The sequence below is a fragment of the Bemisia tabaci genome, chromosome 4 (genome assembly GCF_918797505.1).
Source record: "Bemisia tabaci chromosome 4, PGI_BMITA_v3".
Classification (NCBI taxonomy): Eukaryota; Metazoa; Arthropoda; class Insecta; order Hemiptera; family Aleyrodidae; genus Bemisia; species Bemisia tabaci.
This window is the reverse complement of record NC_092796.1, coordinates 52214462-52232790: the sequence shown is the minus strand read 5'-3', so window position 1 is coordinate 52232790 and position 18329 is coordinate 52214462. Positions and strand designations below refer to the sequence as shown.

General features: G+C 35.7%; 2 protein-coding genes across 2 annotated transcripts in view; one reads left to right on the top strand and one right to left on the bottom strand.

Moving 5' to 3' along the window:
* Grip128 (gamma-tubulin complex component 5) overlaps window positions 1-12601 on the top strand; it is a 39577-nt gene extending 26976 nt beyond the window's left edge. The window contains exons 6-17 of the mRNA XM_019059237.2: window positions 699-891; window positions 1199-1331; window positions 1710-1877; window positions 2691-2872; window positions 3315-3606; window positions 4326-4554; window positions 4953-5159; window positions 7625-7745; window positions 8533-8709; window positions 9526-9602; window positions 10286-10457; window positions 11658-12601. Coding sequence (XP_018914782.2) covers window positions 699-891; window positions 1199-1331; window positions 1710-1877; window positions 2691-2872; window positions 3315-3606; window positions 4326-4554; window positions 4953-5159; window positions 7625-7745; window positions 8533-8709; window positions 9526-9602; window positions 10286-10457; window positions 11658-11752 — 2046 coding nt within the window. The 3' untranslated portion in view covers window positions 11753-12601. The remainder of the gene's footprint in view (window positions 1-698; window positions 892-1198; window positions 1332-1709; window positions 1878-2690; window positions 2873-3314; window positions 3607-4325; window positions 4555-4952; window positions 5160-7624; window positions 7746-8532; window positions 8710-9525; window positions 9603-10285; window positions 10458-11657) is intronic.
* Window positions 12602-13532: 931 nt separating this feature from the next.
* mRpS21 (mitochondrial ribosomal protein S21) lies at window positions 13533-16212 on the bottom strand. The gene is made up of 2 exons (XM_072300037.1): window positions 15801-16212; window positions 13533-13955 (listed from the first exon to the last, which is right to left on the bottom strand). The coding sequence occupies exon 2, from the start codon at window positions 13909-13911 to the stop codon at window positions 13648-13650; it is 264 nt and encodes an 87-aa protein (XP_072156138.1). The 5' UTR covers window positions 13912-13955; window positions 15801-16212; the 3' UTR covers window positions 13533-13647.
* Window positions 16213-18329: the final 2117 nt, after the last annotated feature.

Sequence of the window (18329 nt, the reverse complement as noted above, 5' to 3'; positions counted from 1 at the left end):
TAAGACAAAAAGAAAGAGAGGAAAAGGGACAAACGTTCTCAGTCGCTCAGGTTCAGATATCGCTGTTATATTCCATGAGACTCCTCATGAGACTCTAAGAACTCTTTAAAATGAATGATGAATCATCCAATATTTACGGGCTTATACTTCATTTCCTTATTCTAAACCTAAATGAAAAAATACAAAAATTATGCCTGCATCAGAACCATAATTTCGTTTTTTATTTATTGTTACTAAAGAAAAATCATTAGCTTCTTTGAACCAGATTAGGCTTATCAACGGAAAACTGCAGGATTGTGTATCTTAGTTTGTGTCTTTGCAGACGCATAGTCATATTTATTTTTCAATTGGAAAAGCACTTAATGTCATTTTTTGAAAACTTCTCCTTTTTCCCCCCTCTGTGTGAATAATAATCTAAGGATGAAAGTTCAAAGCACTAGTGTTAGCTTTTTCTTTTTTGATCAAATAAAATAGAAGCAGAGATTTTGAAATGCTGCAAACGAGATTTGCGTTTCTACAGGTTCATTGTCGGTATCTATATGATATGTTTGTATGGAGTGCTCACTTGTTGTTGTTCGGAGTCAAGGCTAAGTATGGGATTTAGAGTTTATGCAGATAAAATTTAGGGCGTCACTGCCAGTCTCTGTCACACTTTATTGTTTGATTGATTTTGACCTTCTGTTTTTTTTCTCCAACAGGAAGCAACTTTTCAAACTGTCTCACGTCTGTCGCATTTACTACAAGTTTGTCAGGAAATGTCAAGTTTCCGAGAATCAATAGATTTTATCGAATCCTCATTCACTCTGCAAGCATATGCTAACACATTGGCGGAAGTACTAGAAGAATTTACCATGAAAATCCTTTTGCTCGAAAGGAAACTCAATGAACATGGTACTTTTCAATTTTCTTTTCATTACTTTACCCCCTCATCGAATGAAGTTGTCATTGATGATCTAAAAAATTAAATTTTTTGAATATTATGATCACATAATAAGTCTGATCACTCTCCGTGATTATTTTGTTTGCAATCTAGAAATTCAAGAGAAGGTTAGTATAAATAAGGTAATTTCCATTTCATAGTTCTTGGAAAATCTGTGTACCTCAACTCAATGCAGCATAAATCGAAAGTTAACTCTCTTACTTTTAAATATGAGGTAATGAATTTTTTATTAATCCTTTTTTCTTTTCGTTTGTGCAGAAGATGATACAACCCTTCTCCATTTAGAAGAAATAATTGCACCATATTATCATGATTTGATGTATGTATATCAAATTCACCAAAAAGCGACTGAATTACACGGTAGTAAACCCAAGTGGTTAGCGGTTGCCAGGTAAGCATGATTCATATAAAATTTGTCCTCATGAATAAGTTTTGGACAAAAAGGATCAGTATGAAATAAGCACAATGAGGCCAAAGTGGCATTTATAATGACAGGACGATGATGATGATGAATATTAGTTTATGAAAGGCACCAGATGCAGCTTTTGCAGTAAAATTCAAGAAATTTAATCAGATTTTGCCCATTAACTCAACTCCTCAACCCCAAGTAAATGCATGTTAATGCCAGATCAGGGATGTTAGACATTCATTTCACTCAGCAGTTTTGTTAGACATCCATTGTATTTAAAATTCCCATTATTCCCAGATGCCACATGCTCTACTATTCTTGCTGCAAAAAACCCAAGTACAATTTTTTTCCCTGTCTTAGATTGTTGGCAGAATTAGAAATTGGCTTAATGGAGGCCACATCTTGTCGTCAAACAGATTTCATGCTGAGGCTATTTGTGAAATCCTTGCGGCCGTCAATTGATATTTTGGATAAGTGGCTCTCTATCGGAAAGCTAGAAGATTTTCGAGATGAATTCCTCATATGCCGGTAAGTTTCTTCTCTCTTTCCTTTTTTTCCCCCTACCAGTTCCAGGCTCGACCAAATCATTTTTATCTCAGCCGTGACATTATTTAAGTTGAGTTTATTGGATTGTATTGTAATGTATGATTCATTTCAATATACCTGTATCATTCAATTTGGCCAAAAACAAACTTTCCTCAAAGAAACAACTACATGAAGTCGCTATTTTGCAGATATCTTTAGGAGATAATATGTCATGGGTTATCAAACCTCTCACTTTTAGATTACTGTTCTGGAGCATTTTTAGAGAAACAAAAATGAAAGGATTAAAAAGAAAGTAGTTGCAACTTTATGTTACAGAATCAGCCTTCTGGAAATTCTCTCTGTGAAGGTTTATATTTTTGTTCAATCTCACGCACTATTACCAGACACCTAATGCTGAAAAAGTAGCAATTTTTTTCATAATTTAAAATGAAGTTTATCGCTCAATATGGCAACCATGTCCCGGTAAGGCAAATATTTTTAAATATCACTGCAAACGCTGTTGCTTGTCAAGAATAAAAGTTTATTATTTTAATGGACAAATTATTCCTTTGGAAGAAAGTAAAAGCACAACAGAATACTTTTTTTCATTCTTTTAATTCCATATCTAACAGTTTTTTTTTTCAATGTGCTATCCTTCTGAGTTTCACCTAATTTATAAAATGGAGGGCCTCATCATCCTTTTGCAGCAGAAATAAATATCTTGTTTGCTTTGCTCAAATCGTTTTATTTGAAAGGTGTTGATGAAGATGCAAAAGATTTTTCTGAATTTTGAAAAAGAGACTTTTCTTTTTGCAGGTCCGATGAAGATAACACACATGACTCATGGATTTTGGGATCATTTGTTGTTCGGCGTGATGACAGGGAATCTCAAATTTTGAATTGCCTCGCTGGCTCAGCATTGAAAGCAGCACAGTCCATGGAGTTTGCTCTAAAGATGGGTGACGAGTACACTGTCTTCTCTAATACCCGTGACACAGGTAAATCACATTTATTTTCATTGAAATATTATGGCACTGTTTTTTCTACACTTGCTCCGGTGTTTCTGCCACCTTAAAAATATAACCGTTAGTTTTATGACCTCATCTGAAAAAATGCAGGATATGTTTTTTTTGGAGGGGAGGAAGAGGGGGGGGGGGGGTAAAAATTGAAATTTTTTCAGTGATGTTTAAAAAAAAAGCTCTGCTTAAATATTTGTTGAAAAATGCTGGAAATGGATTCACGACGCTGATGTGTATGATTTGATAATCTGTCAACTGATTAATCTCTGAATTTTGAAACATTTTTTTCGCCTCCTTTTTTGAATCTCTGAAAGTTAAATAGTTTTACATTGTATCGGGTATAATTGACACCAAAACAACTATTACACCTCAAGGAACTTAACAACACGCAATATATTCATCACCATTCTTACTCCTCCAGGTTTGATGTCCCATGAATTCCTCGCACAACTCGGTGAGGCGATTTTGGAAGCTTTTCCTCGCAATGATAGTCCTTGTGAAGATACTAAGTTGCAGATTTCAAGTGTATGCACTGTACCAGAATTTCAGCCTGACATGCAATATTTTAAGGACCTATGTCGATTTCATCCTCTAATTTTCCAAAGTATCAAAACAATGTTGGCTGAAGTTAGGAATAGAGTCAAAGACTGCAAGGAAGCACGTGAGAGATCCAAAATGAATTTCCAAAGCTCAAGAGCAGATTCTTATAATAGGTGAGTGCACCTTCTCTCCTGTCTTTTTCTCATTAGTTCATTAAAAGCCTTTTTGGTGGGATTTTTTTGTCACCTTAAGCGTTATTTTTCGAAGTCCAAGCTTTTATTTCTTGCGACTGGAACAAAAACATTTTTAATACTCTCAAATTTTTTTCATAGTTTTTAGTGATACCGAATTTTGCATAATTCAGATCTTTTGAATTATTGATAATTATAATCCAAGTATACCAAAATCTGCAAAACTTTTGCCAGCTCTTCCATTTTTTCACTGTCCAGTTTTGTTGTCCAGTCCAGTCCAGCTGTTTTATTTTTTTCCATCCTGTTTTGTTCTGTAGAGTTCCCATATTCTATTCTCTTCTTTGGAATAAATTATTAAGATAATGAATAGAAATAACTTCTGATGAGTCAAAAACTACACCGTTTGTTGACCAATCAACAATACCCTAAGTGTATATGTACTTAACAGAGGAAGAAAAACAAGAGTGTTCACTTAAAAAAAAATCAGGGTGAAAATTTGAAATGTTGAAAGTAATTTTGGAGGGAAATATTTTTGAAGGGTATTTACAGTTGTGCATTTGAAATATGCTCATACATGGTTTGCTCACTTCAAACAGGGTGATCGAATATTTTCTCTATTGAAAACCAATTAGATTTTTATCTCTTCCTAGGGAGGTATGAAATAAGCTCATTTATTAAATTTATTTCTGTTTTTCTTGTAGATGTATTCCTAAACTGGAAAAAGGTATCTCCGTTTTTCCATTGAACTCAAAAATCGAAGCTATCCTTGAACATCTGATCATCTCCAAACATGACCCGGCAGCATACCAGTTCGTGCAACATCTTATTTCGGATGCTTTGTTACTTCGTCATCTGGAAACCATGCATAAAGTTTATCTTCTAATATCCGGTCACACCTTATCCATATTTTACAATCGACTGTTTCTGTTGGTAAGCAGGTACTTTTTCTTTGTCATGATTCAGCACCTATCATATTCCCTATATTAGCTAACTTATCAAAAAATGAAGGGAGGGGGAGACTTCCTCTTAAATTCAAAGAAAATACTGGAACCAATATTTCTATTCTACTTTGAACTCCACAATTTTTTCTTCTTGTTTGTATTTATATTCTAAATATTTACAAGTGGCTAACATTTTATAATGTGAGAGTATTACTGTCTAGTAAAAGTGAGTAAAACGAATTAAAAATAATTTCTCTCAACAATGAGTTTGAATTATTCAAGGTTTATCAAATTTTTGATTTTCATCTTCATGTTTTCAAGAGTGGAAATGCTAAATTTTATAAATTTTTCTTGTAAATATCTTCTTTTTTTTCGTACGAATTTTAGGCAGAAGCTGATATGTGGAAGAGTGCTAGGAGTCTGAGTCCTTTACTCGAAGAATGTATCGAAAAAGATGTAGGAGAGTTGAGTGAAAGGTTTGAGGTTATTCCTAAAAAAGGAGGATCAGCAACAACAAAAAAGTCTAAACCTTTGAAAGCTTTTAAGATCTCAAATACGCTCAGCAACTTGGACAATTTTTACATCAATTACCAGGTAAAGTTTCTATATTCAAACTGGCTCAACTATTAGGGGTAAAGAAATATTTTTCCTGCAAGTTTTAGCTAGACCCTCAAAATAATGCCTCCAGATTTGTCGAAACTGGCTTTTTACAAAATGACAAATAACAACAAAAAACATCTAAGAATTTGAAAAAAATTCTTATTATTTTGCAACGAAAGATTGACACTGTGTAAGTTTCCCTTGCCTTTTTTAATTGTCCCTGTAGATTCTCTTTCTTTTACCATGTTGCAATAGAGTTTGGCAAAATATTTGTTAGCGCCACTTAAAAACTAATTCTATAAGAAAATACCAGCTGTGCTTACCAGTTTCTTTTATTAAGTAGCATCTCATGTCTTTTGGTGGGTTTACTACATTCAACTCGATGAATTTTTCATTCTTTAGGAAAAGGGTACACAGTACGATAAAATAAGCATACATTTCAGTCCAAGATTATGTATGTCTAATTTTAAAAAATTCGAAAAATTACTTAGTACTATGACTCAAATTATTATCTTCCTGCCCATTTTGCACCAAGTTTATAATTTGTTTACTTGTGTGTTAATCATTAATATAAACTTCGAAGGATTCTGCCTTTTTCTATTTCACTCGAGGGGAAGTGTCCCCTCCCGGACTCTCTTCCCCACCCGGTGACTGACGCTGCGCTGTGCTGAACGGTTCAGCCTAAACCTTTCCCCTACGTCTGACCGTTCCCCACTCCTCTGTCAATCGAACCATATGCCACCGCTTACGTATTGTCGCTCGCCCACCCAGGTACCTCGCTCATGCTCCTATGCAGCTACGCATTGATTACGCCAGCTAATTACTTTCTAATAATTAGAATTTCTTCGATAATAGTTTTCTTTATTTATTCGACTGTATTTTTTTCTCTGTTCTACTGTGATTTCTTTGGTTCTCTACTGTGTTTTTCCTAAATCTCTGAGTCAGAAATCTGAAGCACTTCGGTATGCACCGAGTACTTCAGATGTGTGACCTGAAATCTTCGGTGTATACCGAACTACTTCAATTGTCTGACCCGAACTTCGGCAGATGGACCTTAACTTTTCGGATGCGTGATCCGAAAACTTCAGAGATCCATATGATCTCAGCTTCGGGTTCCATGCACCAATTTTTTTCTCCGTGTTTCCTTTTAGGGGACGCAACTAAAATTTCAGTAAATTTTTTTCAGAAAAGTAAAGAAAAAAAAAAAAAAAAGTGGCTAACGATGGTTCCTCACCTTCACGTGGTGTTGGCTGTTTTTACTAAGTGAGAACCGTCCATTTTAAGATATAGTCTATTTCTTGCCCTGCCATTATTATTCTACAAGTTAATTGTGGAGTGAGAATGGGCCTGTTGCATGCAAGAGATACAGCCGCGCGAATAGACTTTTAAGAGGTTAAATGACACGAAAATTACGATGGTCACATTAAAAAAGTCTGAAATACACTCCTTACTGCGCAATTTGCGTTGTTAGGGACGCGCTTTTTCAAATTTCCCGCGTCTGGGGGCAGTTTTCTAATCACCGGAAACGAGCAAACGGCGGGCTCGGTGATTTCCGGAAGATGTCGGGTCGTTGTTGTTGTTGTTATTTTTTCCTTCAGTTTGTTTACAAACCCAACGTGATCTCTTATAGTGGTCCATATACGCTTTATGCAGTAACCAAATCGATCAACTTTTAAATATCCAACGCAATCCTTCTACATTTCATTTCACGATATCACGAGCTCCGATTTTTAGGTAATGTTGTCAGTTTTAGTTGACCGGAAATAGCCGCGAGTTGCCGTTAATTGTTTCCGTTAAAAAACTGCCCCCAGACGCGGGAAATTTGAAAAAGCGCGTTCCTGACAACGCAAATTGCGCAATAAGGAGTGTATTTCAGACTTTTTCAATGTGAGCATCGTAATTTTCGTGTCATTTAACCACTAAAGTGTCTATTCGCACGGCTGTATCTCTTGCATGCAACAGGCCCATTTCATAATGTTTTCTATGAAATCTTCAAAATATAGTGATAAAAAATTTGCAACTACTACAAAATCGGCTCGCGAAGCGAGCCGAATGTCACTCGCGTAGCGAGTGACCGGGGGTCCAGGGGGCGTAGCCCCCGGCTAGGCGTGACGGGCGCGCGAAGCGCGCCCAGAACGGCTAGTATTTTTATAAATATCTCTATATTACACTGTTGGTTTGAACAGGAATGATGTCACAACCACTACGCCTGATCAATCTTAGCAGCCCGCCAAATATTAATGGGTTGGTTGGAAAAATTTATAGTGTGACAAGGAGTTCTGACACCAGTGCCCACAAAGCTCTGACTGACCAATTTTGTCATTTAAAATAAAATTTTGGTTTCGTTGGAAGTTAGCATTTTTGCTGGCATGCATAACTTGATGTCTCTGTGTTAAATCGTATGTCTTTTTATTTTCCATCAATGTTGACTGCTAATTTATCTCTATGACTGCTCGCAGGTCGAGTCTCCCGTGAACATAGTCATCACCGAGGAAGCTGTAAATTCTTACAATTTTGTATTTAAGTTTTTAGCAAAAATTGAATGGGCTAAGTGGTCATTACAACAGCTTCAACTTAAAGGTTTGTAAATACAGCCTCAGAGTTTATCAATAAAGTTTGTATGATGTTGCTACTGGTGTGGCTCTAGAACTGATTTAGTTCGTAAAATCCTGATAAACTATAATTGAAGTAACCTAAAATTAGCATTAATTACCATTCTGAATTGAATGTGCAAAGCTCTTAGGCATACTTTTTGTTGAGGTGGATTAGCGCTTGGAGTTAAAAATTTCAATTGTAAATTTTATTAAGGAGTTCCTTTGGACCAATGAATGGTGAAACTGCAGCAATGTGTATCTTGGTTTGCAGCGTTACCAACTTCCCATCATACTTTATTTTCCAAACGAAAAACTGTCAATGTCAACTGCCAAATGTCATTTCTTGAGAACTTTGGTAGTTTTTCTCTATACGAGGAATATTTTATGAAACTTTCAAGTCATTGTAATGGTTTGGTCTCCCTATAAAAAATGAAGCAGGAGCAGAGATCTTAAAAACCTGCAACTGAGTTACATATTTTTGCAGCCTTTGGTCACATGCAAGTCCCTGATTATAGCGCTGTCTCCTTTTATTTTAGATATAATGTCAGAACAATCAATCTGTGAGAGGTCATCATCCCTAAAAACTTACTGTAGGTCCTAATATTGTGTTACTGTCATTCTGTTCGTCACTCTTTTGATATCAACAGTTCAGGAAAGCAGCAACAGTTTTAGCATTATCAATGCTGTAGAACACAGTAAATTTCATTGAGTGTATTTCTTTTTTGTTACCTTAAACTCTTTCCCTATTCAGAGTGTTTTTATTTACTTCACAGATTTAAGTAAAACAGTATCAGATCCAGTGACTCGTCGTCTATTTTATCTGCGGTTCTTCCTCTTGAACTCTGTCTCGCATATTCACAACTACTTCATTCGTCAAATCTCAGGAGATGTTTTCGAGACTGTCAAGAATGATATAATTGATGCTCCCACTTTGGATGCAGTTATCAAAGGTGAATCTATAAAACATTATTTTGGCTCTTTGAAGGAAGAGAGAATCTGGAGGGAATTGTTATTTTTTTTTCGAGTATATGCTTGCGAACGGTTAATGTTGATAATTTTTTTTTATTTTCCTAAATTAGCAATAGAAAATTTTCCTTTTCATAGTAGTATTTATAACTTGCTTTAATAGGAATTTTTGATTTTTAAGTATAGAAAAAAACGTGTGAATTTTTTGGAAATTTCACTGCATTTTACCTCTTTGTGACTAAAATTATTTTCTTTTACCGAAAAGGGGGAATCATATGGAAAAGGAAAGAAAATTATTCGAATTTCTTATCTTTAATGTTTCCTACGCTATTGATTTTCACTCAAAGGAATTTGTGCCACATTTATGAAGCAAAATTAGACTTATTAAAGCACGCAACTAAGCCGACAGTCAATAAGTAGATGGGAAAATTGTCTTGTAGGGTTTGGATGTACTGAATACATATTTATTAAGTAAAATCATCCTGAAATTGATGTGTGCTGTAAAAACTGTTAAAGTCCTTCTTTCTGCAAAACACTGTAAATTAAGTGGGTAAGTCTGTAAGTTTACTCCGAAGTACAAGTAAAATGGAGAGTTAACTAGCAAGTTTCTTAAGGTTTTTTTTTTCGTTTTCGAAATTAATGTTTGTTTCCTATAAAAATAACTGGCAAATCTTCCGCTTCAAGCTTTTTGGCTTTTAGTGTAGAGTATTAGGATTTTTGATAGGAACAAAAAAAATAAACCATTCAATCTTTTATGCCACGGATTTATAATGATTTGTGAATTGTATCCCCTGTTACAGCTCATAAGTCATACTTGAGGAAGTTGACTAGTCATTGCTTGATTGAAGAAGAGGTTCTAGAGAAGGGCCTTTTACCGGTAATAATTAAAATTCACCTTCTTAATATGAAGAGATAGTGTTGTTTTTATTGTGCACTGATTGTGCATTAAATTGAGTATCAAACTGTAATTCCGATGATGCGGTATCTCATTTTCGTCGTTACAGTCCAGAAAATTATATGATATGTGTAATGTTATATTATCATGATCTTTTGACCTTGTTCATAGATTTTTTTCAGTATATTTCAATATTTAAGTTTTCTTTTTTTATGAGTGGGCTTTGAACATGCTTGAAAAATGCAATTTTCAAAAATTTGTTATTTAGCAAGAAAATTTCATATACAATTTTACAAGAAGTAATCCAGTGATTCTGTTTTTGTCTGAAATCTACTATTAATCCAGTGAGAAACTGAGGCTATACTGGCTTCCAAATGATCTTTTATGGCAGAAACCATTTGTGTGATCAGTGAAATTCTTGATATTAAGTTGCAACTTTGTTCCAGTCAGTTCTTATTCTTTGAAGAGAATCTGACCTATTATGAGGGTGGACTTTCCCATGGTCATGTATCGCTCGTTCCTACCTAGAGAGCTTTTCGCCAGATCAGGATTGAGTCTGTAAAACTAGTGGTGCCATCGTGCTGCCAGATTTTTTAATTAGGATTCATTACATTTCATATCAATTATCAGCGCCCCACTGATCATGTACCTTTTCGATTTTTTAGTACCTGTCTTTGTGTGAACGTCTACGAGAGCTCTGGAAAGAACAGGTCAATGGAAGCCTTGAAAAACAGGATGTTGTTGAATTCGAAAAATATTTCATCCAAACCCATTGGCTGCTGACAACCTGCGTCGACACTTCTATCGACACAACTTCTATTAAATATGCAGGTCCATGTAAGTTCTCCTTTTCTTTTCATTATTGCTCTCTTTATTTTGGGCGTGTAAGAGAAGTTAAAGGTGTTTGGGGAGAGAATCTTTGGATTTTTCCCCTGCATGAAAGATTTGAACAAATTAACGATCTTAACATGCGCACATACCTTTAGTATTCCTCCTGGAATTATTTGCTCCTTCAGACTTTCAGTTCCAGCTGCTGTGGCATGACACTGGGTTAGCCGTCATTGATTATTATTATCGTGACTTGTTGTAAATCTAACTCATTCTTAGTGCTGGATCACTACATCCAATAAAAAGCCTCACAATGTCAAATTAAAAGTTGAATGATGATCAGAACACAAGGGCTTATGCTTTTGGTATGAGCTGTTTGGTTTGGAAGAGTGTAATTCATTTAAAATTTGACTTTGATGGTGGAACAGTCAAAAGTTTGCAAGAGGCATTGAATTTTTCCTCGAGTATTTTATTTAATTTAAGATATTTCTTCAGAGTGTGGCTGATTCAACTATAAAATGAAAAAATTATTTCCTAATGGCCATTTTTCTTAATTTTATTCCAAGAAGTAAGCATGAAGTGCATAATAAATAGTATTTTTACTGGGAAAAAGAAATAATTTTACATTTATTAAAATTGTAAAACCGAGTTCTAATATTTTTCTTAATTTTATTCCAAGAAGTAAGCATGAAGTGCATAATAAATAGTATTTTTACTGGGAAAAAGAAATAATTTTACATTTATTAAAATTGTAAAACCGAGTTTTAATGGGCCCTGGACTGTCATGCTCCAAAGAGAGGGATAAAGTCTGGTCCAACATACTGAGGGAGTGATGAAAGAGAGAATGGGTCTGACACTCCATGATGCTTCGCGAAAATCAGCTCTGAACATTTTCAGATGGTTTCGGCAAAAATATTAACAAATAATGCTGATTTTTTTCTTAACAGGAAGGTATCTTTAAAAGCAAGTAATAATTTTTCAGGAAGATGAAGGCCTGTAATGAGAAGTCAAACACTCTGAGTTTTGGTCTGATGTAATTTTGATGCACAATTACCTATTTGATTCCAGTAAAGCAATGAGGAATGGAGTTGTTTTCAGTGCAACTTTCATTTCCTGCTCCAATGATAGTGACAAATTCTAGCAAAAAATCTGGTGGAAAGTTGTTTTGTCTCTTGAAGAAATAACGTAATTTTATTCTTTTGTTTCCAGTGACTGAGCTTTGGAAAGTGCTTTCAACAAATATCCCCTCAAGAGGAGATGCATTAGGTGAAGAAATCGTCCACTTACCTTCAATGAATTTCTAGTAGAGAATGAGCTCTGCATTGCTAAATATTTACCTTTTAATTTCTGTGATGTTTATCATTACTGCTGTATGATTTACTATAAGAGTTAATGTTTAAGGTACATTAGTTAGCCCCTATTAAATTTTGTGCCATTAAAGGAGGATTTGCAAGGTAATTGAGTGTTTTCGAGCAAATTCCCATTTTAATAGTGAAACTCTGTATCTCGATTTGTGAAGTTGCAAATTTTCTTTTCTCTTTAAAAAGATGGTGGATCATTGTTACTGCACAGAATTTTGTGCGATTCTTTGATGTGGGAAACTAAATACATACTGAAATTAAAATTTATTTTCTTCAGCATGGCACACTGGTTTCAGGAATCACTCTGGTGAGTTCACTCCAGACTAGCCTGCAATGGGGGGGTGAAGGGGATGCCTCCTGCAAGAGGGTTCTGCAGAACTTGCTCCTTTTCCCTGTTTGGAAGGAATTTGTCAGATTCTTCTTTTAAAAGGGCTGTTTTAAGAACATTTCTGATTACAAATACTGAGGTTTTAAGTGCTTGCTCTTTGCATTTTGGAAAGGTTAATACTGTCATTTTCCTTGAAAAGTTCAATGTAGAAAACCCTCAGGCCTGGCTTCCAGCTGACGGCCCGTGGCCGTTTGCAGCTATTGATTTCCTATACTTTCTGCTCTCACCATTCATCTGCCCCCCCCCCCCCCCAAATAATATGATCGACAAGGTGGCCAGTTAAAAGTTTTTCTTGTATCTTAGCCTACCTTTTCTAAGTAACACCACTGAAATAATTAATTTCTGAAGTCATTTGACTGTGATTGTTTTTGAATTTGTATTAAATGTGTTGTTTTTTTATTTTTATAATTCAAGTTTAATATTTATTTATTAATCTCCTTACATTTGGAATCATCATTTGTTGAAGTTATGCATTTTCTGACTAGAAAAGAAAAAGAACTGTTCAGAAAAGTATTAATTTTCGAATCCATTATTTCAGATCCAGAGTTTGTCTCATAGGATTCACTTGCTGAGGAGGCATTACTTTTTACATACTACCAAATGGTATACACTCGTCGGAAAAGTTGGATTGCATTCTGCAAAAAGGAACAAAGAGCATTCCAGTGTCGCTATGATGGTGAAACATGTTTCACCTTGCAAACATAAACTGATCAGCGAAACAGATTTTATGTTTACTCCCGATAACCTATAAATTCAAGACGAAAATTACCTTTGTAAATTTAATTTTTGATGTGACTTCAGTAATTCTATCGCTAACAATTTAAGTTGCACAGTTCTAGCAACATTGGAATGCTCTTGGTTTTTTTTTGCAAAATGCAATCCAATTTTAGGTTGATATTTGCAACACTCATTTTTTAATATAACTTACAACGGAAAGCTAGGATTTATTCTTGCCCAGAAGTACAATTAAAACTAGAAGTCCTTTTTTTCAAGGAAGATCAAAGGTGTAAACCTGTCTTTTTTTTAAGGTCCCCAAAAAAAAGAAAAGAAAAATGGCTCTTGGTGTACCAAATTGTGTCGTCGTCACATAAGCACTGAGTAATCTGGATTTCTATCATACTTACAGAATTATCAACCTATCTTGCCTTCAAAGAAATGGATATTCTTTCAGGAAGCAGTCTGCAATTCAGTAATAATTGCTTCCAAAAGTAAATCCATTTTAATCGATTAATCCAGAACCTACTTTAAAAAATTTGGCATTACTTATGTGAGGTGAATATAAAAATAATTTGTTCGATTACAAACCTAGACTTGTTAGATTCATTAAAAAAATACTTATTTAAATTTTTTCAAGACTTTTATGCTTTTATTAAAACCTAAACACAACAAAGAAAATTACAGTAAAGAAAATATGTTAAGATCCCCAAAAGACTAAGTAAGTGAACAAAGATCAATGACAACCAGGATATGGGTCTTCTCTGTTTGTTCGCATGACGAACTTAATTTTCCTATCCATATCTTCATTGTAGACGCCCTTGCATCTTTCGTAATTGATTCTACGTCTCATATACGTGGGCTGCTCGAAGTATCGAGTTCTGCGATATTGATCTAAAAGCCCTTCTGCTCCCAAAATGCGATTGACCATCCGAAATGCAGCTTCTGGGTCATTGTTCTGTACCAGGACAGTTCTTGCTATAAACTTGACGTGCCTCATTTTGTCAGACTAGCAAAACCACCAAGAGTTATTGATTTATTAGTCTGAAAAAAATATTTGAAAAATAGGGTCAGATAAATATTCTAACTATTGAGTGAGATAAAGATCATACATTTATAATCTAACAATAGCATGCCAATAGCCAAAAATAAATTTCGATTATATTAAGAGCAGCAGAAACGTTCTTTTCTTGCTTGAATCTTCTAGATACATTACAAATACATTTTAAAAATGTCTCCAATGTGTGATACATTCATCCTTATTACAAACATTATTATATACATTAGTACTTATATATTATATACAACTCCTGTTTTCTGAAAGGTTCGATTTCTCCGGGAAAAAAGCTTTTCCGTCGGGGGAACAGTCTGGATTGTTCCCACTTCCAGGGAAAATCAAATAATTAGTAATTTTTAAAGTAATTTAAAACATTTAATACATCAATATTCATGTAATATAAGCTGAAAAACCGGAATATAGCCTCAGAAATTCGTTCAAGAAAAGAATGGAGACCATTATAGAAACTTAAAATACACAAGTTAAGATCAGATATTTCGTACCTGAGAAAATTTTTACCCACATTGTACAGGGGGCAAAAGTCGCAGTAACACCTAAAATAGTCAAAGATACCCATTTATGCAAAAACTCGGGTTTTTAAAACAGTGGTGGATGTTAACGAATTACTGTTGTATGCAAAAGATACAGCCATCACTGTACTCAAAACACTTTGTATAGATAAAGTCGCTCAAAAATCACGTTAGACACATAAAAGGTATGAAATCCACATCTTAGCTCGCAATCTGTGTAGTTCATAACACGCTTTTTCAACTCCGACGAGTATGCGGGCAGTTTTTCTTGGTGGCCAGCAGTCAGGCTTGCCCAGAGAGGGACCTAACCCGAATAAACAAAGTCTCGCAAACTGTTTTAGACTCTCTTTGCATAAGATTTCAATTTATTCAATGCCTTTGTAATTGAAATATAAAGAATGAAAGAGGAGACAAAATCATGAAAAAGGTTGAAATCATTCGATGAAAAAAGTTGGTGAAGGCGTTTGAACACTCAGGAATAAAAAAAAAGCGTCAGAATGAAACACGCATTTCAGCAAATAAGATGATTCGTCAAGCTATTCTGATGTGGTCGAACTGGCATGCAACGTATCGCATCGATTTGATCAAAAATATCAGCAGATTTTGAATTTTTAGCTAAAAGGAGAACAAAAGCCCCTGGGCAGGAGCTAGTGTCCTTCTGTTGGCTAAAAATTCACCTACTTAATGCAATATAACGCATGCTAGTTTGACCACATAAGAGAGCTTGATGCATCACCGTAAGTCTGTAGAACACGAAAAAAGCTACGGTTCCACCGTTCAAAAGGTTCCATGGTTTAAGGTAACTTCTCATTTTTTTTTATTTAGAATTATCTCTTGGTGGCAGATGGAAGACTTCTTCCATAACACATTTATGTAGCTGACTCATAACTGTTAAAAATCAAGACGCACACTTCTGCAGTTTTCCCATTGTTATCTAATGCAAGCTTTAATGCAGCCTAGTAAGTATTCAGACAAGGTATATTATCGTCATAGCCTTTCACAAATGAGACATTGAATCCAACATGAGAGAATGCAATACCTCAATTTGATAGAGTGAAATGTCATACTACTTAATCAGTCATTCTGCGGGTCTGAGAGGTGCACTACCAATGATCTTAGAATGCCTTCACCTAACCACCTACCCTAATCTATATATGAAATACCCAAGTATTACAAAATCCGCAAATGATAGGTGAGATAGGTGACCAATCGGGTGAGAAATGTAACAAAAAATAAGGAAAGCATCACGCACGAACAACTATACACGCTCTTTTGGAGAGTGAAACTGGAGGTTACACTTACAGAACAAACAACAGCTTCAAGCGCTTCAAGACGAATCAAATTCTTGTGCTCCAGTGGCGGCAGGGTTGGCTGCTAAGGCTTGACTGTTCTGCAAATTCTCGATTGCCAATTGCTCTTGCTTGAGCTGTTCTACAACTCTTCTTAAGTTTCTTATTGAACGGCAAATTTCAAAAATACCATATGCACTCAGGACCATCAAACAGGAGACCGTTGTCTTGTGACCAATGTCATACAATTTGTTCAGGGTTCTCCTGCTGATGCCCATAACGGAGACCGGAAATCATGAGAAAAGACCGATGTGAATCTTTAACCAAACTGAAATTTAAAACATTGCATGTAATGTAAAATAAATACCGATCAAACACTCAAACACTACCACAGTGAAGTGAATTACACGCACATAACCTTAAAAAAATGTGATAAGGCACGGTTTACGGTTTATGTTGTTTGTCTTGGATTGTTCCCAGGGACTCTAGTTCCCCCTCCCCGAAGATTTTTGGTCGATAATAATTGTAGTAATGTATGTAATAATTCCTATTTTGGAACAAATGGACTGCATTTTGCAATTTGGAACTATAAATTCCGGCCCAGTGTAGAAACAACGTATGCGTCATTAGTTTCCCTATACACATACGTGTTTTTTCAGATGAGCCAGAATTTACAGCTCCAAATTGCAAAATGCAGTTCAAATAGTCTGTTCTCTGAACCTGAAGGCTCCCTCATCCCTCCGCAATTTCCGCGGACTAAGGATGGACGAATATCGAATTCGAATATTCGAAACTTTTCAAATGCGATTATTGCGAATATTTGAGAATTCGAATCTTGCGATTGCGAATAGTGCGGATGCGAATATTCGAATATTTTCGATTATTGCTTCGATTTTTGATTTTTTATTAACCGTGAGAGAAAAAATGACACTTTCGACACTTTTGAATGCGATTATTCGAATTTGCGATTTCGAATACTTCGGGAGCGAATTTTCGAATGTGATGCGATTATCTCGATGCCGATGACGAATATCTAAATATTCGACCATCCCTAACGCGAACTACCCCAGTCACCCCCCCCCCCCCCTTCCCATCATGAAGGATGAGAAAAAGGGGGAGAGAAAGTAAAGAACGATGGGGAGCGGAGGAGCGGGTGGTGTGTCGATTGTCCAAAGATCAGAATCATGGGATATATTGAAATAGCCTCCATGCACGCTGGCCTTGTCGATCTCCTTTGACATTTTTGCAGTCATGAATGCATAGCTTAAAAGTGCTTCAGCTAGAATTGTATCTAGCAATAAGATAATTTTTATAGGATGGTTGAAAACAAACAAATGGTAGAAAATTAAACATATAATAGGAACTTTGCAAAAGGATAATCCGGGTATCGGAACTTGGCTGTTTTGAAAACGCCTTCAATTGCGGCGTGATACCTTACGCATTCCGGAGAGTTCAAATAGTGGTATCATTGCGCCGTTAGAATGTGACGGAATATTAAAATGGAAGTAGCCTCCATGCACGCTGAGCTTGTCGATTTCCTTTGACATTTTAGTAGTCGTGAATGCATAGCTGAAGTGCGCTCCAGCTAGAATTGTATTTAGCAAATGGGTGGTTTTCATACGAGGATTAAAAATAAAAAAGTGGTACGGAATAAAACAAAATAATATGAACTATGCAAAACGATAATCCGAGTATCAGAAGTTGGCTGTTTTGAAAACGCCTTCAATTGCGGCTTGATACCTCACGCATTCCGGAGAGTTCAAATAGGTGTATCATTGCGCCGCAAGAATGTGACGGAAGATTAAAATGGAAATAGCCTCCATGCACGCTGGGCTTATCGATTTCCTGTGAATTAGAGTGTAATTAACCTAAACAGGAGAATGAAAAAATTTTGCTGCTTTGTTTTACGGGAAAAAAGCCCAGAAGTTTCACTCCTGCGATTCGAACTTTGGAAAAATCCTGTGGAAAGTCCCGTGGAGACAAGACGTAAGAGTATCGGAAGAGAGCGGACATGGTAACATTACAAAAATTTCACTCATTTTTGCGGAATAACGCTGATTTATGACCATTCTTGGCCATTTTGGCTTCATACCTACAGCTTGATAATGGAATCTGAAGATTGGCAGTGAAATTTTTCTTTTTTAAAGGTTTTCTGCTATTTTCCATATTTCTACTTGTCCGTACTCTCCCTAAGGACGTAGGTAAGTACTCTAGAGTAAGGCCTTGTCTCCACAGAGGGCGTTTTCATGGGATTTGTCCCAAGTTCGAATCGCAAGAATGAAACTTGCAGGCTTTTTCCCAGTTATCGTCCCCACAGGACAGGACTCTCACGACTCTACTTTCGCGTTCCTGTGAAAAGTTGGCGCGGGGCGATAAATTAAAAATTCGAGTACCGGGATTAAGATAATAATTGAACGCGATTAACAATTACAAACTAATTTTAACCGAATAAACACGAACAATCGTGGAAACAACAAAATATCGCAAGGCTTCATACTACTATCCGACTAGGTTACGGGGGACTTGTATTGTCTACACTAAA